The 22,967-nt window shown below is 43.1% G+C and overlaps 1 protein-coding gene across 1 annotated transcript in view; it reads right to left on the bottom strand.

Moving 5' to 3' along the window:
• SLC25A34 (solute carrier family 25 member 34) overlaps positions 1–21,964 on the bottom strand; it is a 42,569-nt gene extending 20,605 nt beyond the window's left edge. The window contains exons 1-2 of the mRNA XM_053690245.1: positions 21,149–21,964; positions 3,019–3,084 (exon numbers count right to left, since the gene is read on the bottom strand). Coding sequence (XP_053546220.1) covers positions 3,019–3,084; positions 21,149–21,550 — 468 coding nt within the window. The 5' untranslated portion in view covers positions 21,551–21,964. The remainder of the gene's footprint in view (positions 1–3,018; positions 3,085–21,148) is intronic.
• Positions 21,965–22,967: the final 1,003 nt, after the last annotated feature.

Below are 22,967 nucleotides of genomic sequence, written 5' to 3'. Positions count from 1 at the left end.
GGGACTGAGGTGAGTGTCCAGGAGCCTCCCTTCAGAGAGTGGTAAACGGAGGTCAGTTCCCCAGAGGGTTAGGTATGAACAGGACTTCACAATTAGCCAGGACAGAGGTACATGGCTCCGTCAGAATATATTTACAATTGTGGCTACACGATTTTTGCTGCATTGTCTGTACTAGGGAGGTGCTTTCATTGCGGACAGAGGGGACAGTCAAGGAGCATGGTGTTTTATTGCTCGGATTAAAGCTACATGCACGTGCAGAGAAAAATGCTTACACTAAAACAGTGATGACTTTTACTATGTACATGTACTGTATATTGCAAATATGTTTCTATCCAAAGATGTAATTTATCTATGTGCATTTAAATGTTGTCCCTTTGATATATTAAACCCTGTTCTAAAGCACAAGCTAAATATGTCCTGATCACTCAGTAAGTTTAACCCTTTCTCTAATCTCCATCACAGAGTCACATTTCCCTCTTTACTCATTGGACTACATACAATATGGTCATCAGTAACACTATCAGGCCACTCACAGCACAGCAGGCAGACCCTTCCTCTAGTGAACTTTGGAGTATGGATGAAGCAGCACTAAACGGAGGCACCAGGCACACACCCCTCTCGCCACACACCCCCCTCTCGCCACACACACCCACTGCCCTTCTGATCCCTCACTCAGCAAAACAAAGCCAGTGCCAAAGGCTACATTTTTATCATCTGCACCAGAGGGCAGATGAAGATAATCACAGGCTTATGAGCAGGAAAAGGCTTCAGCACATTATTTTATTTTTCACTTCAGAGTCCAACAGTTCCAAGAAACAAATGTGTTGACCGGTGTCTAATATTGTGTAACAGTTACATCAGATGCCAGCTATACCCTCAACAGTGCCTATAGCTACTGAAGTGCCACAAATTAACCCTTTCAAAATGAGCCATAAAGCAGGAAGCCAAGGCTGCAGTCTAGACTGGAAAGTCATTGTGAGAGTTTAAAAGGGACATAAAACCCAAAAATGTTCTTTCATGGTTCAGACAGAGCATACAATTTTAAGCAACTTTCCAATTTACTTCTATTATAAGGGAGGCAGTCGCAGGGCAATAATGGAGGCAGTCGCAGGGCAATAAGGGAGGCAGTCGCAGGGCAATAAGGGAGGCAGTCGCAGGGCAATAAGGGAGGCAGTCGCAGGGCAATAAGGGAGGCAGTCGCAGGGCAATAAGGGAGGCAGTCGCAGGGCAATAAGGGAGGCAGTCGTAGGGCAATAAGGGAGGCAGTCGCAGGGCAATAAGGGAGGCAGTCGCAGGGCAATAAGGGAGGCAGTCGCAGGGCAATAAGGGAGGCAGTCGCAGGGCAGTAAGCAGCAGTCACAGGGCAATAAGGGAGGCAGTCACAGGGCAATAAGAGGCAGTCGCAGGGCAATAAGGGAGGCAGTCGCAGGGCAATAAGGGAGGCAGTCGCAGGGCAATAAGGGAGGCAGTCGCAGGGCAATAAGGGAGGCAGTCGCAGGGCAATAAGGGAGGCAGTCGCAGGGCAATATGGGAGGCAGTCATGGGGCAATAAGAGAGGCAGTCACGGGACAGTAAGGGAGGCAGTCACAGGGAAATAAGGGAGGCAGTCACAGGGCAGTGAGAGAGGCAGTCACAGGGAAGTGAGAGAGGCAGTCACAGGGCAGTGAGAGAGGCAGTTGCAGGGCAATAAGAAAGGAAGTCACAAGGCAGTGAGAGAGGAAGTTGCAGGGCAATAAGAGAGGCAGTAACTGGGCAGTGAGAGAGGCAGTTGCAGGGCAATAAGAGAGGCAGTCAACAGAGCAGTGAGAGAGGCAGTTGCAGGGCAATAAAATAGGCAGTCACAGGGCAGTGAGAGAGGCAGTTGCAGGGCAGTGAGAGAGGCAGTCACAGGGCAGTGAGAGAGGCAGTCACAGGGCAATAGGTGAGGCAGTTGCAGGGCAATAAGAGAGGCAGTGACAGGGCAGTGAGAGAGGCAGTGACAGGGCAGTGAGAGAGGCAGTGACAGGGCAGTGAGAGAGGCAGTGACAGGGCAGTGAGAGAGGCAGTTGCAACAGGGCAGTTAGGTGAGGCAGTTGCAGGGCAATAAGAGAGGCAGTGACAGGGCAGTGAGAGAGGCAGTTGCAACAGGGCAGTGAGAGAGGCAGTCACAGGGCAGTGAGAGAGGCAGTCACAGGGCAGTGAGAGAGGCAGTTGCAACAGGGCAGTGAGAGAGGCAGTTGCAACAGGGCAGTGAGAGAGGCAGTCACAGGGCAGTGAGAGAGGAAGTTGCAAAGCAATAATAGAGGCAGTAACAGGGCAGTGAGAGAAGCAGTTGCAGGGCAATAAGAGAGGCAGTCACAGGGCAGTGAGAGAGGCAGTTGCAGGGCAATAAGAGAGGCAGTTGCAGGGCAATAAGAGAGGCAGTCACAGGGCAGTGAGAGAGGCAGTTGCAGGGCAATAAGAGAGGCAGTCCCAGGCCAGTGAGAGAGGCAGTCACAGGGCAGTGAGAGAGGCAGTCACAGGGCAGTGAGAGAGGCAGTCACAGGGCAGTGAGAGAGGCAGTCACAGGGCAGTGAGAGAGGCAGTCACAGGGCAGTTAGAGAGGCAGTCACAGGGCAGTTAGAGAGGCAGTCACAGGGCAGTTAGAGAGGCAGTCACAGGGCAGTTAGAGAGGCAGTCACAGGGCAATAAGAGAGGCAGTCACAGGGCAATAAGAGAGGCAGTTGCAGGGCAATAAGAGAGGCAGTCACAGGGCAATAAGAGAGGCAGTTGCAGGGCAATAAGAGAGGCAGTGACAGGGCAGTGAGAGAGGCAGTTGAAACAGGGCAATAAGAGACTCAGTCACAGGGCAGCGAGAGAGGCAGTCACAGGGCATTGAGAGGGCGTGTTGAGAGGAGTAACAGAGAAGTGAGTCACAGAGTAGTGCGATTGTTGCAGGGCCCAGGAGGCCAGTTGTAGAGGTAGACAAGGTATATCACAGAGAAAGGGTTGGAGATCAATAACCACAGAGTGGGGCCATAATGTCTGCGTGTGTCTCACCTGATGATTATGCTGATGTCCAACTGCAATGGCTGATACTGTCTGTGCCTGGAGATGTGTTTTTATCTGTACAGAAAAGAGACAAAGTAAAGAACATGAAAGTCTGTCTGACTGCCCCAGTGGTGCACAAATGTACCTGTGATGTTAATCTAAAGCACAGTAAAAACTTTGTAATTACAGGATTTTTCTGTAGTCGTAAAATAAACATACTTGGTGAGTGTATAATGTTTGCATACATTAACACCTTGTTTGCTGCAATAGTTTTTCAATAGCTGACCTCTCTACAGCATTTGCCTTATTTCGTGAAGCCACTCTGGCTGGAGAAGATACAGCTACATTATCATCATTTGTTTTGCAAATCGTTATATTGTCATATCTGCTGAAAACAGTTAGGAAGATATATGTAGCAGGGTTAGGCTTGTAAAGTCTGTAGTGTGCACTTCCAATTCTCAGAAGTGGAAAAAAAATCCACAATTTTCAGACTAAAAGGGATGAGGGGTACTAAAACTGTCTAAAAGAGATTGCATTGTATTTCATAGTTTTGTTGGTGTTTTTCTGTAAAATGGATGTCCCTGCAACAAATTAACCATTTTTTCCTGTGTTATTTGATTTCTCCCTGTCTGTGACTATGTCCCAAGACTTAGTTATACACAATTATGCACTTCCTGTTGGCTGAACTTTAAACAGCTTTAACCCTTTTAATGAACAAATTTAACATTTTCTTTTATATGAATGATTAAAAATGTTTAAAGGGCCACTGTAAGTAAATATTTTCTATGGCTGTTACTAACTACCTACCCCAAATACGCTTTTTATCAATAGCATTTCATTAACATATCTCTACCGTATATCAGAAATCTTGTCTGCAAATTTAATTGTTTTCCAAACCCACTCCGTGGGTATCCTTTGCTCTGTACCAATCCGTTTACAATACCTAGGTTTCAAAATGGCGCTTCAAACACAAAGTTATTGGTTTAAGTATTTTGAACACTCAGTGCTGAAAATAGTGGGCAGGATAACGTGACATCACCAGCGAATAAAAGATAACTTTTAGAACGTTATGAAACTTAGTTTTGGAGAAAATATAGGTCAGTAGGTTTTAATTAATGTTTATTAACTTTAATATGTTAGTTGTTTAGCTTAAAAATTATAACAGAAAGTAATCCTTTAAGTAATATGTCCACTTTACATTTTGGGAAAATAAGTAAAAAAAAAAAAAAAAAGTATACTGCAAAGTTGTTGTTTTTTTTACTACACATAATAAAACATTTTATATTACTGCAGGTTTTACATCCACTGCACAATATAACTATTTACTGACTGATAGGAACAGGTTTAGGAAACAAGCTGACTAAGAATTGACTGATAAGATAAAAAAAGCTGTAAACAACAGCTATAAAGTGACATAATGCTGAAAAGTGAACTGTGCACAAGTGCATTTCAGTTTTGTCCTCAAAAATAAATTGTAGTTTACTTCAATTAGCACAAATTATTCTAGTAAAAGCTATTGTTGTTTCAGTAACATACGTACATATGCTGCTGTGCACATGCACGTGCACTTTCCATCAAACACTGCGCCAGCTCATATAGCAAACAAGAACGTGTATTGTGTCAGAGATTGTTTAATTGGCATCATACAAGCCACTGACAACTCTTTGAGTTGATGTGTTGTTTGAATGTGGGTGCACAGGACACATGAAGTATATGTGCGTATGCTGCTGAAACAGTTTTTACTAGAAGCATTTTTTGCTAATATATATATATATATATATATATATATATATATATATATATATATATATATATATATATATATATATATATTGCCAGAAGCTGTATTTCACTAACTCACAGAATATTTACCTAAAAATAGCTATATTGTATTATATACAATTTCAGGTGCTTATCTATTACTAGATTTAAAGGAATACTAACCCATTTTTTTTTCTTTTATGATTCAGATAGAGCATGCAAATATTAAAGGGATAGAAAACACCAAAAATTTTATTGTTTAAAAAGATAGATAATCTCTTTATTTACCATTTCCCAGTTTTGCATAACCAACACTGTTATAGAAATTTATGTTTTTACCTCTGTAATAACCTTGTATCTAAACCTCTGCTGACTGCCTCCTTATCTCACTTCTTTTGACAGACTTGCATTTCAGGCAATTAGTGTTGACTCTTAAATAACTTCACATGCATAAGCAAAATGTTATCTATATGAAACACAAACTATTGCCCTCTAGCTGTGAAAAACTGTCAAATGCCTTCAGAGAAGAGGCGTCTTTCAAGGGCTTAGAAATCAGCCTACCTAGGTTTAGCTTTCAACTAAGGATACCAAGAGAACAAATCAAATCTGATGATAAAAGTAAATTAGAAAGTTGTTTAAAATTACATTCCCTATCTGAATCATGAAAGTTTAATTTGGACTTTAGTATCCCTTTAAGCAACTTTCTTATTTACTCCTGTTGTCAATTTTTCTTTATTCTCTTGGTATCCTTATTTGAAAAGCAGGAACATAAGCTTAGGAACCAGCCTATTTTTGGTTCAACACCTTTAGTAGCTCTTGCTGATTAGTGACTACATTTAGCCACCAATCAGCAAGCGCTACCCAGGTTCTGAACCAAAGATGGGCCGGATCCTAATCTTACATTCCTGCTTTTCAAATAAAGATACCAAGAGAATGAAGAAAATGTGACAATAGGAGTAAATTAGAAAGTTGCTTATAATTGCTGATCTATCTGAATCATGAAAGAAAACATTTGGGTTTAGTATCCCTTTAAGTTTTAATTTCTGGTATATATTGAAGATTGTTACCTGATTAAACACAGTCTAGAAAAGGATCACTTACCTCTCACTAGCTGCAACTAGAGGTAAATTGTGATGGAAGCATGTGGATGTTGCGCAAAGGGGGAAGGCTGAGGTTCATGTCAGCAAATGTCATGCACAGGACACAAAAGAACAGACATACACACGTACATAGCAACTTAGGCACAAAAGAACAGACATGCGCACGACACACACGTACATAGCAACTTAGGCACAAAAGAACAGACATGCGCACGACACACACGTACATAGCAACTTAGGCACAAAAGAACAGACATGCACACGACACACACGTACATAGCAACTTAGGCACAAAAGAACAGACATGCACACGACACACACGTACATAGCAACTTAGGCACAAAAGAACAGACATGCACACGACACACACGTACATAGCAACTTAGGCACAAAAGAACAGACATGCGCACGACAGGAAGGCTAAGGTTCATGTCAGCAAATGTCATGCACAGGACACTAAAGAATAGACATACACAAGTACATAGCAACTTAGGCACAAAAGAACAGACATGCACACGACACACACAAGTACATAGCAACTTAGGCACAAAAGAACAGACATGCGCACAACACACACGTACATAGCAACTTAGGCACAAAAGAACAGACATGCGCACAACACACAAGTACATAGCAACTTAGGCACAAAAGAACAGACATGCGCACGACACACACGTACATAGCAACTTAGGCACAAAAGAACAGACATGCGCACGACACACACAAGTACATAGCAACTTAGGCACAAAAGAACAGACATGCGCACGTACTTAGCAACTTAGGCACAAAAGAACAGACATGCACAGGATTTATTAGTTATAAACTGAAGATAAATAGCTGCATTTTCCAGAGTCTATTCATGAAAATGTCCGTCTTATCACAAGTGTGATGAATAGGCTCCATAGAAAGTAAAGTCACTTATCTCTACTAGGTGAAAGCTACCGATACATTACTCACAAACCAATGGGAGCCTGGGCCTTTTGTACGTGCTGAGGTTCTGAACCCAATGTGCGTGTATTAGAGCTGGAAATACCAAGGGGTCACTTTGTCCTCTCCATTCATTCCATGACTGCACCTGTTCCTGGCCTAGACACACATACAGCAAGGCTCCTGGGGGCCAAAATAATATGATGCCAATGCTTGTCCCGTGGATAGGACAGGACGCACGTGACTCAAGGCACATTGTATTATAGCAACTGTCACCTTCAGCTTCTGTGACATGTTAATATTAAATACAGGACAAAAAACTAACAAATGTTCCCTTTCTTGCATATAGAACAGCAGCAGACAAATGTGTTAAATATAGTTTTATCTTGAAAACAAGTTAATTTAAAAGCTGTTTTTATACTGGTCTAGGGGCAGACTGCTGGCTGAGAAAGACAACTCTTGCAGTTCTCTTGGTACACAGGAACTCTTCAGCCAAACAGCCAAAACTAGTTTTATGTGGGATAAGATTGATTTATTTTTTTAAATAATGAAACTATATTTCTTTATTTTTTTTTTTTAAAGGGACATGAAACCCATTTTTTTTCTTTCATGATTCAGATAGAGAATACAATTTTAAACAACTTTCCAATTTATTTCTATTATCAATTTTGCTTCATTCTCTTAGGATCCTGTAAGCTAATCAAAGGAGGCATATATGTGCAGCCACCAATCAGCAGCTAGTCCCCAGCTCCTGAGCCTACCTAGGTATGATTTTCAACAAAAGATACCAAGAGAACCAAACACAGGAAAAATAACATTCTATAGATGACTATTTTTTTGTTTAATCTAAATTTAAAATTAATTTTTTTTGCACTTTTAAGCATCTACACTGAATCTAGAGCAGCATCCCTCATCCCCAGTTACCACTAACTGACCAAAGTATTCCCTGCTGGGATATTATTCCCTGTAACTATTGTGGTTTCAGTTTTAGTGCATTAACCTTTGGCAACTCTCTCTGGCAACTGAAGAGTTAATGTGCACAGAAAATATAAATGATAGCTTCAATGTCAAGAACAAATTCTCTTATGTAGGGAGGGGCAGGGCTAAGATACTTTCACCCAGATGACTGAGAAGGAACTTAAAAGAAAAACTTCCTTATACTGATTTAAAATAGTATACAGGGGGGAGGGGAGCAAATGGAAGAAAACACAAATGTGGCTTCTTCCATTCTGTAGAGACAAACACTGCCGTCTCAAGAGAGAGAAATGTGCAATGAATTAAACTTGCAAGAATCAGATCGAGCAGGTCATTTTAAGACACTTCTTACTTCTATTTTCAAATGTACTTTGTTCTATTGGTATCCATTGTTGATAAATATTATGTACATATCTTACACTTGTGGGAGGTAGCTGGTGATTGGTGCCTGCACACATTTGTCTCTAGTGATTTGCTAAGTAGATGTGTTAAGCTAACTCTCAAGAGTGCATTGCTGCTCATTCAGTGAAGGAATTTGATAATAGAAGTAAACTGGAAAGCTGTTTAAAATTGTATGTTCTATCGGAATCCTGTAAGAAAAAAAATGTGTTTCATGTCCCTTTAATACCACTGAAGCAGAGGGCATATTGGGAGCAGGTCTCCTTGGGGGCTGGCCTGACTGCATTATATTAATTTGGAAATAAATATGGTCCCTTTAAAATATTGTAGCAAAACCCTAACCTTTTAGTTCCTGTAAAAATGTAAGTTATGGTAGCTTAGACTGTATAGTTAATCTGTACCTCCTTAGCTGCCCGTGTCAGGGGCTAGTAAATGTAGCCTTTTTGTAAGTCCATGGGCTCATAATTTACTGCCCCCCCATAGATAAGCGTACTGGGGACCTATATGGCTACAGTTCCACTTAATAGACAGAGGGTCAAGCTTGTTGTCTTGCGGTTGAAAGGGGTTGTTATAGAGCAATAACCAGGCTGAGAGAGGGCACTGTTTGGCTAAAATGCAAGTCTGTCAAAAGAAGTAAGATAAGGGGGGCATTCTACAGAGGCTTAGATACAAGGTAATCACAGAGGTAAAAAATGTATTAATATAACAGTGTTGGTTATGCAAAACTGGGTAATTGGTAATAAAGGGATTATTTATCTTTTTAAAGAATACAAATTCTAGACTGTCCCTTTAATGGATAGTTCTTTAGCCTATACAGCCCTTTATGTGACACATTCATTTCTAACAGTTGTTTGTTTCTCAAAGTAGATGGAATGTTATAATAGCTAGACATTTATTCTACAATATAAATTCCTACTAGTAGTAAATGTGTTATATAATATATCTATCTATCTATATATGCACTATATTGATGCTATACATAGCTCTCAGCCATCTTATTCTGCCAATTACCTCTCCATGTCAAAATTGATCCCTGTCTGTCTTTCCAATAATGGAGCTAGCATTGCACAAAACCTCCAGTAGTTTAAATGTATCATATTGCACATGTCCAAGACTGACCACTTATTTATGAGAGCTAAACCAGCATCTATTTATCTTTGTCCACTTGTACAGTGAAACAGGTTTCAGAGTTATATATCTTAGAGCTGATTTTTGCTCTCATCATGCTTTTTATGGAACCTTTAGGAAACCCAATTTTCTTTCTTTATTGCTATCCCTTTTTTTTTTTTTTTAAAGCATATCTAAATAGGCTCAGTAGCTGCTGATTGGTGGCTGCACATAGATGCCTCTTGTGATTGGCTCACACATGTTGATTGATATTTCTTCAACCAAGCATATCTAAAGAATTAAGTAAATTAGATAATAGAAGTAAATTAGAACATTGTTTAAAATTGTATTCGCTATCTGTATCATGAAAAGTCACCCTATCAAGCCTGTTACTGTTATCAGTGTTTTTTTTACTGTCTTGTTCTAATCAGTGTACTGCTATTTTGCACCTTTATGTATATTTGCTATGTGCATTTTTCTGTATTGTATTTTGTATTGATGACTTCAATAAAAATAAATTTATATTAAAAAAATAAAATACAAAAAATGCTGCCATAGTGCTCAAGATAGTATTATGCTATCATGAAAATGAGACTCACTACAAAGATATATATCTGATTAAAGAGCTACATTTGGTGTATTTTTTTTTAATTGTACACTCCATCTAAATCATAAAAGTTTTATTCTGACTGTATGTCTGGGCCCTGTAACCGTTTTGTGCCAGTCGGTGCACTACAAATAAAGATAATTAGAACTGGAGATAATACTTCTTTAGTCAGTAAGTTAAATAAAATAATACCTGCAATGATTTTGTGTGTGATGCAAGTTAGTCTGCTTCAGTAAATGTGTCAACACATAGTACGGAAGTGTGTTAAGCGAGAGCATGTGCTATGCACATAAGGTCAGTATTGCACAGTGGTGTATAAAGCAGGAGCATAGTCAATGTACACTTGGTCAGTATAGGACAGCGGTGTGTGAAGTGGGAGCTATGCGCTATGTACATATGGTCAGTTATCTAGAGCGGCATGTGGAGTGGGAGCATGCGCTTTGTACTTATGGTCAGTATGGCACAGAGGTGTGTGAAGTGGGACCATGCACTATGTACATATGGTCAGTTTGGTACAGAGGTGTGTGGAGAGGGAGCATGCGCTATATATATATACATATGGTCAGTATAGTTAGTTTGTAGAGCGCCAACAGATTCCGCAGCGCTATGAACATAGGTGGTATACAAAATAACATTTACAGGGGTCAAGTGGGTACAGGGCCCTGCCAAGAGTTGCACTGTTGTAGTCGGCTCTTATGAATGTGAACTACAAACAGCTGGGCTCGTTGGCTTACATTCTATGGGGTTTAAGGGGATAGCAGTAGAGATAGTAAGGTTAGTGTAGGTTGTAAGCATCCCTGAACAGTAGAGTCTTCAGGGAGCGTTTGAAGCTTTCAAAGCTAGGGGAGAGTCTTGTGGAGCGAGGCAGAGAGTTCCACAAGATGGGAGCCAGTCTGGAGAAGTCCTGTAAATGGGAGTGTGATGAGGTAACGAGAGAAGGAGAGTAGGAGATCATGAGCGTCATCTCCAACACACTGTGAAGGCAACTCCATAGACCTGGTCTTCACAAATCTCTGTGCTGTTTCCAACTCCCTTAACTTCCCCTTTCCTCTCTCTGACCACCGTCTATTAACTTTCTCTCTTACTCTACCTGCTACATCTTTGCAAGCCCCGAAAAAACTGCTACCTCACAGGAATTTAAATGACTTGGATCTCACAGACTTTTCCACTTAACTGAGTCCTCTGCTCTCTGACATTTCATCCCTCTCTTGTCCAAACCTCATGACTCTACAGTATAATTCGGCACTAAAATCAACACTTGACAAAACTGCACCCTCCACTCTTCGACGTACATCAATCACTCGACGGCAACCGTGGCACACTAAACAGACCAGATATCTTCAGCGATGCTCACGGGCTGCTGAACGGCAGTGGAGGAAATCACGCACCTTTGCCGATTTCCAACATTATAAATTCACCCTTAAGTCCTACAACTCTGCGCTCAGCCTGGCCAATCAAGTCTACTTCTCCTCCCTTGAGTAATCTCACGCATCCAACCCCAGAAAACTGTTCTCAACCTTTAACTCCCTTCTACGTCCGCCTGCCCACCCGCCCACTACCAACCTCACTGCCCAAACTATTGCTGATCACTTCAAAAATAAAATTGACACCATTAGAAAAGAGATCTGCACCTCACACCCCGCAAACCCAGCAATCCTACCCACCCCTTCTATTAACAAAAATCTATGCTACTTCCCTCCTGTAACAGAGGAAGAAGTCTCTGCACTCCTATCCTTGGCTCATCTCACAACCTGCCCACTCGACCCTATTCCTTCACGACTTATACCCTCTCTCTCTACTTCACTAACCCCTACCCTAACTCATCTCTTTAACCAATCTCTCACTGCTGGCACATTTCCTGACACATTCAAGCAAGCGTCAATCATACCAATCCTAAAAAATCCCTCGCTTGACCCCTCCATGCCTTCTAACTATCGACCGGTCTCCTTACTTCCCTTTGCTTCAAAATTATTGGAATGACTAGTCTATAAATCGAGTAACTCAATTTCTCACAACTAACTCCTTACTTGATGCACTACAATCTGGTTTCCGCCCTAAACACTCAACAGAAACCGCCCTTGCTAAAGTAACAAATGGCCTGTTATCAGCTAAAGCAAAAGGCCATTACTCCCTACTAATTCTTCTTGACCTGTCCGCAGCTTTTGACACAGTTGACCATCCTCTCCTCCTAAAAATACTACATTCATCCTCCTAAAAATACTACATTCATTTGGCATCCGAGACACAGCCCTCTCCTGGTTTGCATCATATCTTTCAAACCTCTCGTTTTGAGTTTCCTTTAACAACATATCTTGTGATCCTATGCTTCTCTCAGTTGGAGTACTGCAAGGCTCTGTCTTGGGCCCCTTGCTTTTCTCTCTTTATACATCCTGCCTTGGAAAACTTATAGCCTCCTTTGGATTCCAGTACCACCTATATGCTGATGATACCCAAATCTATCTTTCCTCTCCTGATATCTCTCCCTCTTTACTCAACCAGATTTCTGACTGCCTCTCTGCAATTTTCTCTTGGATGTCTTTCACACAACCTCCAACTCAATCTGTCCAAAACTGAGCTGCTTCTTATCCCCCCTCTTCGAGACATCAGACACCTGACATTTCTCTGATGGTTGGAGACTCTATTCTCAACACCTCACCCCAGGTCCGCTGCCTTGGGGTCACACTAGACTCAGAACTCACATTCAACCCACATATACAAACGCTTACCAAATCCTGCCGGTCACACCTACGCAACATTTCCAGAATTCGTCCCTTCCTTACTCAAAAAACTACAAAAATACTTATTAATTCCCTCATCCTGTCACGCATTGTTTTTTTGTTTTTTTTAATAAACAATTTTTTATTGAGACATTGCATGAAAACACAACAAAAAGTATGTCCAGACACAGAACAGAAACAATAAAGAAACTGAGTTATGTCACGTATGGAAGGTATACAAGGACCAAAACATTGGCCTGCTAACGCAGTATCTGCTATAGTAGTATCTGATCAACAGTTGATATAAGTTATAGTACCACCTTTATGGCCTTGAGCACTAAATGCAAAACATTATATATACAACTTGAGTGACTGGGACATATGAGAATGAAGCCTCAGTTTTTTAATACAGGTAACAGGTGGTCCCTACTCCAGAATAAGAAGTATTTTATAAGCTAAGGATAGTAAGAAGTAGGGAGCTGGCTTTTGTCAGGCCTCCCGTAGGCCTGAGTGTATGGGGGGGGGATGTAGCGGGCAGGAGACGCTCAAATATTGAGGAGAGGGGTGGGGGTGTACAGGGGTATATTGATATAGCATGAGCTGGTAGGATTGTGGATATGACCTATAGTTAAAATCAGAAGGTGTATTATGGGAGTCTAAAACAAGCTCCTCTCTTTGATAGAAGACTCAGAGAACCTCGAATAAGGGATAAGCAGGGAATATATTTAAAAGCGCTTGAGAGAGGATCGCTCTATTGGACCGCTGAGTTAAGGGCTAACTATGAGCAAAATTTATAATGAGGGGTGGGTATTTCTATGTTAGATGTTAGTGATAGGGGATAGTAATACGTAGAGTGACATAGTTGAGGGTTGCTCAATGTAGTGATAGACTGAATATCAGCTGGTAGAGTGGGCTGTAAAGGTAAGATAAACATTTGGGTGTTACAGATGCTCTATGCTAGACACGACAGGAAACAGTTAGACCCATCTGGGTTTCACCCATGATGGGACAGCAATGAATCCCCCAGCACACTGAGAACCATAATACAGATGGTGGGCCCCTGAAATAAAGTAGTCTAGTTAAATCTGGCTATATGACCTTTGCAGTTAATCTCAGTATTCTGGTGAGAGATTTCTAGAGACTATAAGCCATTATCAACGACAAATAGCAGTAGGAGTAAGTCACTCTATATATAGATGGTAAAGGCTGTGTCCATACCTAACAAATATGCTATAAAGCGTATAGGTTGTCTGGTTCAGGGGCAATGCTATGTACATAATAAAGAGCTCATATGATGTCACAATCCCTGTAAACTGTCACGCATTGTTTATTGCAATCTACTCCTAAATGGCCTTCCAAAACACCGCCTCTCCACCCTCCAATCTATTATGAATGCTTCTGCTACACTCATCCACCTAAGTCGACGATCTACATCAGCTGCTCCGCTCTGCCAGTCTCTACACTGGCTCCCCATACACTCCAGAATACAATTTAAAGTATTAGCCCTAACCTACAAAGCACTCAACAGTATAACTCCCAACTATATTTCCTCTCTCATCGTCAAATATTCCCCATCCCGTCCTCTTCTATCAACCTCTGACCTACGTCTATACACTCCTGTTATCTCTACATCCCACTCCCGACTCCAAGACTTCCCACATGCTGCTCCTGTCCTCTGGAACTCTCTAGCCCGCTCCATTAGACTGTCTCCAACCTTGTATAGCTTCAGACGATCCTTGAAAACCCACCTATTCAGAGAGGCTTACCATCTCTCCTCCATCCCGCATCCGAACCAAACTAATACATGTACATGAACTGCCTGACTCACTGCTGCAAATACAACCGATGTAACAAGCTACCCCAAACCTTATGTCTCTGCACCCTAAACCTATAGACTGTGAGCTCTCCGGAGCAGGGCTCTCTTCCTCCTGTGCTAGATTTGTTTAGTTTTGTTATGTTTTGTATTTTATCACAAATCTTTGTCATTGTATACCCCTATCATTGTACCCAGCGCTACGGAATTTGGCGGCGCTATACAAATAAATGATAATAATAATAATAATAATAATGAGCGGAGCCAAGGGGAAGGGAGGGAGAGTATCTGGAGACAAGGTTTGAGATGTAGGGGGGAGCAGTGCAGTTGAGGGCTTTGTATGTCAGAGTGAGAATTTTGTGTTTAATCCTGGAGGCAAGAGGAAGCCAGTGAAGGGATTGGCAGAGAGGTGCAGCAGATGAAGAGCGACGTGTAATGAAGATGAGCCTGGCAGAGGCGTTCATTATTATTGTAAAGGAGCTAGGCGGCAGCTAGGGATACACTAGAGAGGATGGAGTTGCAGTAGTAGAGGCGGGAAAGGATGAGAGAATGGATTAATATCTTAGTTGCGTCTTGTGTAAGGAAATGTCTAATTTTAGAGAGGTTTTTAAGGTGGAAGTGGTAGGCTTTATGCAAGGACTGAATGTGAAAGATAGATCTGAGTCAAGTGTGACCCCAAGACATTGGGCATGTGGGGTTGGGGTAATGGTGGTGTTAGTAACAGTTATAGAGAAAAGGGGGGGGGATTTTGGAAGAAGGGGGGAAAATAAGGAGCTCAGTTTTGGAGAGATTTAGCTTGAGGTAGTGAGAGGACATCCAAGATGAGATATGAGAGAGACAGTTAGTGACATGGGCTAACAAGGAAGGAGATAGTTCTGATGCAGAGAGGTAGATTTGGGTGTCATCTCCATACAAATGATGGGACTTTATTAAGGAAGCTAATGAGAGTGTGTAGATTAAGAAGAGGGGACAGAGGACAGAGCCTTGGGGTACCCCAACAGAAAGAGGTAATGATAGTATAGTGGTGTGTAAAGTGAGAGAATGCGCTATGTACATATGGTCAGTTTGGCACAGAGGTGTGTGCAGTGGGAGCATACAAAATGTACATATGGTCGGTTTGGTACAGCGGCATCTTGATTGGGAACATGCGCTATGTACATATGATCAGTATAGTATTGCGGTGTGTGAAGTAAGAGCATGCGCTATGTACATATGGTCAGTTTGGTACAGAGGTGAGCATTATTATTTATTATTAGGTATTTGTAGAGCGCCAACAGATTCTGCAGCGCTATGAACATAGGCGGTATACAAAATAACATTTACAGGGGTCAAGTGGGTACAGAGCCCTGCCGAGAGTTGCACTATTGTAGTCGGCTCTAATGAATGTGAACTAAAAAACAGCTGGGCTCGTAGGCGTATATGCTATGGGGTTTAAGGGGATAGCAGTGGAGATAGGAAGGTTAGTGTAGGTTGTATGCGTCCCTGAATAGTAGAGTCTTCAGGGAGTGCTTGAAGCTTTCAAAAATAGGGGAGGGTCTTGTGGAGCGAGGCAGAGAGTTCCATAAGATGGGAGCCAGTCTGGAAAAATCTTGTAAATGGGAATGTGAGTAGGAGATCATGAGCGGAGCGAAGGGGACGGAAGCAAGAGTATCTGGAGACATTGTCTGAGATGTAGGGGGAGCAATGCAATTGAGGGCTTTGTATGTCAGAGTGAGAATTTTGTGTTTAATCTTGGAGGCAAAAGGAAGACAGTGAAGGGATTGGCAGAGAAGTTCAGCAGATGAAGAGCGACGTGTAAGGAAGATGAGCCTGGCAGAGGCGTTTATTATGTATTATAAAGGAGCTAGGTGGCAGCTAGTGAGACCAGTGAGGATGGAGTTGCAGTAGTCGAGGCGGAAAGAATGAGAGAGTGGATTAAAATCTTAGTTGTGTCTTGTGTAAGGAAATGTCTAATTTTAGAGCTGTTTTTAAGGTGGAAGCAATAGGCATTAGCCAAGGACTGAATGTGAGGAGTGAAAGATAGATCTGAGTCAAGTGTGACCCCCAAGACATCGGACATGTGGGGTTGGGATAATGATGGAGTTATCAACATTTATAGAGAAATGGGTGGTGGAAATTTTGGAAGAAGGGGGGAAAATAAGGAGCTCAGTTTTGGAGAGATTTAACTTGAGGTAGTGAGAGGACATCCAAGATGGGATTTGAGAGAGACAGCCAGTGACAAGGGTTAGCAAGGAAGGAGATAGTTCTGGTGCAGAGAGGTAGATTTGGGTGTCATTGGCATACAAATGATAATGAAACCCGTGGGACTTTATTAAGGAACCTAATGAGGACATATAGATTGAGAAGAGGAGGGGACTGAGGACAGAGCCTTGCGGTACCCCAACAGAAAGAGGTAACGGAGCAGAGGATGCCCCAGAGAAGGCTACACTAAAGGTATGGTTAGACAGATAGGAAGAGAACCACAAGAGAGCTGTGTCGCAGATGCCGAAGGAATGGAGGGTGTGTAGAGATGGGGCATGTGCTATCTATATATGGTCAGTATAGTATAGAATAAAAGACTTTATTCCATTATTCCATCTTGAATGGACAAAAACGTGTAAACACACACTGAAAAGAAATGACAGGCAGCATGTAAACTCGGTCAAACGTTTTTGTTAGTAAACTGACTTGATCAATGAATGGTACAGAGGTGTGTGGAGTGGAAGGATGTGCTATGTACATATGGTCAGTTTGGTACAGGGGTGTGTGGAGAGGGAGCATGCGCTATGTACATATGGTCTGTATAGTATAGCGGTGTGTGGAGAGGGAGCATGCACTATGTACATAAGGTAAGTTTGGTACAGCGGTGTGTGGAGTGGGAGCATGCGCTATGTACATATGGTCAGTTTGGTACAGCGGTGTGTCGCATGGGAGCATGCACTATGTACATATGGTCGGTTTGGTAGAGCGGCATGTGGAGTGGAAACATGCGCTATTTACATAAGGTCAGCTTGGTAGAGTGGTGTCTGGCGTGGGAGCATGCACTTTATACATATGGTCAGTTTGGTAGAGCGGCATGTAGAGTGCGAGCATGCGCTATGTACATATGGTCTGTATAGTATAGCGGTGTGTGATGAGGGAGCATGCATTATGTACATAAGGTCAGTTTGGTAGAGCAGCATGTGGAGTGGGAGCATGCGCTATGTACATATGGTCAGTATGGCACAGAGGTGTGTGGAGTGGGAGCATGAGCTATGTACATATGGTCAGTTTGGTAGAGCGGCATGTGGAGTGGGAGCATGCACTATGTAGCTTGAGAAAGGGGCAAGTTGCCCCGAAACGTTGCTCTTTCAATAAAGGTGTCCCATTTGGGAGTGCTACCTTCTACTGTGTTCTTTGGATCCATATGGTCTGTTTGGTAGAGTGATATGTGAAGTGGGAGCATGTGCTTTGTCTATATGGTCAGTTTGGTAGAGTGGCATGTGGAGTGGGAGCATGCGCTTTGTACATATGGTCAGTTTGGTAGAGTAGCATGTGGAGTGGGAGCATGCGCTATGTACATATGGTTAGTTTGGTAGAGCAGCATGTGGAGTGGGAGCATGCGTTATGTACATATGGTCAGTTTGGCAGAGTAGCATGTGGAGTGGGAGCATGCGCTATGTACATATGGTCAGTTTGGTAGAGGGGCATGTGCAGTGGGAGCATGCGCTATGTACATATGGTCAGTTTGGTAGAGGGGCATGTGGAGTGGGAGCATGCGCTATGTACATATGGTCAGTTTGGTAGAGTGGCATGTGGAGTGGGAGCATGCGCTATGTACATATCATCAGTTTGGTAGAGGGGCATGTGGAGTGGGAGCATGCGCTATGTACATATGGTCAGTTTGGTAGAGGGGCATGTGGAGTGGGAGCATGCGCTATGTACATATGGTCAGTTTGGTAGAGGGGCATGTGGAGTGGGAGCAGACACTATGTACATATGGTCAGTTTGATAGAGTAGCATGTGGAGTGGGAGCATGCGCTATGTACATATGGTCAGTTTGGTAGAGCAGCATGTGGAGTGGGAGCATGCGTTATGTACATATGGTCAGTTTGGTAGAGGGGCATGTGGAGTGGGAGCATGCGCTATGTACATATGGTCAGTTTAGTAGAGTGGCATGTGGAGTGGGAGCATGCGCTATGTACATATGGTCAGTTTGGTAGAGGGGCATGTGGAGTGGGAGCATGCGCTATGTACATATGGTCAGTTTGGTAGAGGGGCATGTGGAGTGGGAGCATGCGCTATGTACATATGGTCAGTTTGGTAGAGTGCCATGTGGAGTGGGAGCATGCGCTATGTACATATGGTCAGTTTGGTAGAGGGGCATGTGGAGTGGGAGCATGAGCTATGTACATATGGTCAGTTTGGTAGAGTAGCATGTGGAGTGGGAGCATGCGCTATGTACATATGGTCAGTTTGGTAGAGGGGCATGTGGAGTGGGAGCATGCTCTATGTACATATGGTCAGTTTGGTAGAGTGCCATGTGGAGTGGGAGCATGCGCTATGTACATATGGTCAGTTTGGTAGAGGGGCATGTGGAGTGGGAGCATGTGCTATGTACATATAGTCAGTTTGGTAGAGTAGCATGTGGAGTGGGAGCATGTGCTATGCATAGGCTGACCATATTGCCGCTTTAAGAAGGAACACATATGAAAAATACATATGTGAGGGTTCTTATGCAAAACCATTTCTTTAAACAGCCCTGAAAACATCCCTGACATATGTATTTTTCATATGTGTCCCTTTTTAAAGCAGCAATATGGTCAGCCTAGCTATGCACATATGGTCAGTTTGGTAGAGAGACGTGTGGATTGGGAGCATGCGCTATGTACATATGGTTAGTTTGGTAGAGCAGCATGTGGAGTGGGAGCATGCGCTATGTACATATGGTCAGTATGGCAAAGAGGTGTGTGGACGGGGAGCATGCACTTTGTACATATGGTCAGTTTAGTAGAGGGGCATGTGGAATGGGAGCATGCGCTATGTATATATGGTCAGTTTGGTAGAGGGGTATGTGGAGTGGGAGCATGCGCTATGTATATATGGCTAGTTTGGTAGAGGGGTATGTGGAGTGGGATCATGCGCTATGTACATATGGTCAGTTTGGTAGAGGGGTATGTGAAGTGGGAGCATGCGCTATGTACATATGGTCAGTTTGGTAGAGGGGCATGAGGAGTGGGAGCATGCGCTATGTACATATGGTCAGTTTGGTAGAGGGGTATGTGTAGTGGGAGCATGCGCTATGTACATATGGTCAGTTTGGTAGAGGGACATGTGTAGTGGGAGCATGCGCTATGTACATATGGTCAGTTTGGTAGAGCGGCATGTGAAGTGGGAGCATGCGCTATGTACATATGGTCAGTTTGGTAGAGCAGCATGTGAAGTGGGAGCATGCGCTATGTACATATGGTCAGTTTGGTAGAGCGGCATGTGGAGTGGGAGCAGACACTATGTCTATATGGTCAGTTTGGTAGAGCGGCATGTGGAGTGGGAGCATGCGCTATGTACATATGGTCAGTTTGGTAGAGCAGCATGTGGAGTGGGAGCAGACACTATGTACATATGGTCAGTTTGGTAGAGCGGCATGTGGCGTGGGAGCAGACACTATGTCTATATGGTCAGTTTGGTAGAGCAGCATGTGGAGTGGGAGCAGACACTATGTACATATGGTCAGTTTGGTAGAGCGGCATGTGGAGTGGGAGCAGACACTATGTACATATGGTCAGTTTGGTAGAGCGGCATGTGGAGTGGGAGCAGACACTATGTACATATGGTCAGTTTGGTAGAGCGGCATGTGGAGTGGGAGCAGACACTATGTACATATGGTCAGTTTGGTAGAGCGGCATGTGGAGTGGGAGCAGACACTATGTCTATATGGTCAGTTTGGTAGAGCGGCATGTGGAGTGGGAGCAGACACTATGTCTATATGGTCAGTTTGGTAGAGCGGCATGTGGAGTGGGAGCAGACACTCTGTCTATATGGTCAGTTTGGTAGAGCGGCATGTGGAGTGGGAGCAGACACTATGTACATATGGTCAGTTTGGTAGAGCGGCATGTGGAGTGGGAGCAGACACTATGTCTATATGGTCAGTTTGGTAGAGCAGCATGTGGAGTGGGAGCAGACACTATGTACATATGGTCAGTTTGGTAGAGCGGCATGTGGAGTGGGAGCAGACACTATGTACATATGGTCAGTTTGGTAGAGCGGCATGTGGAGTGGGAGCAGACACTATGTACATATGGTCAGTTTGGTAGAGCGGCATGTGGAGTGGGAGCAGACACTATGTACATATGGTCAGTTTGGTAGAGCGGCATGTGGAGTGGGAGCAGACACTATGTCTATATGGTCAGTTTGGTAGAGCGGCATGTGGAGTGGGAGCAGACACTATGTCTATATGGTCAGTTTGGTAGAGCGGCATGTGGAGTGGGAGCAGACACTCTGTCTATATGGTCAGTTTGGTAGAGCGGCATGTGGAGTGGGAGCAGACACTATGTACATATGGTCAGTTTGGTAGAGCGGCATGTGGAGTGGGAGCATGCGCTATGTACATATGGTCAGTTTGGTAGAGCGGCATGTGGAGTGGGAGCATGCGCTACAGTTAGTTTGGCACAATGTGTCATATAGAGAGTGAGTGTTTGCTGTGTATATATGACCAGTTTATTTGTGACATAAGGCTGGAAGCCTTTAGACAGTATATTTAGAGGACGTCACTTACCAGATATGCTGGGCTTCCCACAAAAGCTCCCAATGCTCCGGCTATAGCCCCAGCTGCTATGTTTCCTCCTGGTTGCTGTGTCAGCCCCATATCCTCTGCATGTGAGTACAGGTAAAATCGCACCCCGTTCATTAGTCCCTGATACAGAAGTCCTGCCGTAAGTCCCTTCTGCAGCCCCCGGAGTCCATCAGCCTGTCCCACTGCCACCATGGCTTGCACAACTCCCCGGTAATGCCGTGTGTATGAGCCCCTCGTCCTCAGCTCTCCTTGAAGCTGCAGCCTTGTCTTTACCACCTCCAGAGGGTTGGTAAACACACATGCCATGCAGCACGCCGTAGCACCCAGCACAAAATCCACTGGGGGAGAGGTGGAAATAACTGGCGTGGGCGGTGGGGTCGTCATGATGATGAGATTTAAAAAAAGAAAAGGTTACTCTTCTTAGTGTAATCAAATGATGTGGATATGACAAATCCCCATAAATACCTCTGCAGGTAGACAAGTTGTAACCATCATGACAGGCACATAAGAGGCAGTTGCTACCTTCAGCAGAACACTCCCTGATTATATTATTCAGTAGTTATGTTCAGGACTTGTGATACTGAGCTTTGTTTTCTCATGTGGTGAAGCTGCAGCTGCTGGGAAGAAATCAGAAAAGTTCCTAGTAACATGGGGATAAATTTACAAACTAAAGCTTCATCTGTGCCAGGCTCCCCCAGTAGGTGCCTTTACTGTCCCCAGCTGGGAGTCACAGTATCAGCCATGCACAACCTGCCAGCAAACACATAATGCTCTGGGCTGCACATCCAAGGCTCTTACTAGCCGCCCACTTCTAGTCACTCCCTGACCAATATCTGGCTTGGGAATAGCTCACACCTCTAGGTCCAGGGTAGGGGAGGGGAGCGCAGCAAACTCTGATACATGTGGGGGAAAGGTCACACGTCCCTGGGGAAGAGAGAACTTGCTCATTCATCCATTGTGACATTGTTTATTTAATTAGCATTTGTCATCAATTTCTTAAGCTACCAAAGGAAATACAGAACACTGTAGTCTGCCTGTCAACTAAAAGGTTGTTATTGGTAATTTAAAATCAATCTACTTGGAATCTTGAAAAAAAAAAGAAAACAAAACAAACTTATAGACTAAGCAATAAACAAGAGCCACATCTTTCACTATATATATATTTTACAATATTGCTAATGTAAATGAAACAATTCAGTATATTTATTTACACACACTTCTATATATTTATACATATACATATAATAAAGCAGAAAAAGCGCACTCCCACTTAAATAACATCAACCAGGGTGCAGGCAAAAAATGATAATACAATAAAGAAGTAGCTTGCACTCGCTGGATTTGTGAAAAAGTGCTTTAATTAGCACAAAAATGTGACGTTTCGGGGATCAATCACCCCTTCATCAGAAATGTGACGTTTCGGGGATCAATCACCCCTTCATCAGAAATGTGTCGTTTCGGGGATCAATCACCCCTTCATCAGATCGTCTGATGAAGGGGTGATAGATCCCCGAAACGTCACATTTTTGTGCTAATTAAAGCACTTTTTCACAAATCCAGCGAGTGCAAGCTTCTTCATTGTATGTGTATATATATATATATATATATATACATACATACAGAAATGGTAGGAACTGCACACTCACTAACCAAAAATGACAACAACCAGAGTGCCGGCAGGGGTGGTAGATAGAAAGTATACAGAGCGCATTTGCTGGGTTTCAGACAAACTTCAGTATTTCTTTATACTGGTGACATTTTAAGGATAATCTCCCCTTCCTCAGACCAACCTGAACAACAG

The sequence above is a fragment of the Bombina bombina genome, chromosome 8 (assembly GCF_027579735.1).
Source record: "Bombina bombina isolate aBomBom1 chromosome 8, aBomBom1.pri, whole genome shotgun sequence".
Taxonomy (NCBI): domain Eukaryota; kingdom Metazoa; phylum Chordata; class Amphibia; order Anura; family Bombinatoridae; genus Bombina; species Bombina bombina.
This window is presented reverse-complemented; position numbering and strand designations above follow the sequence as displayed.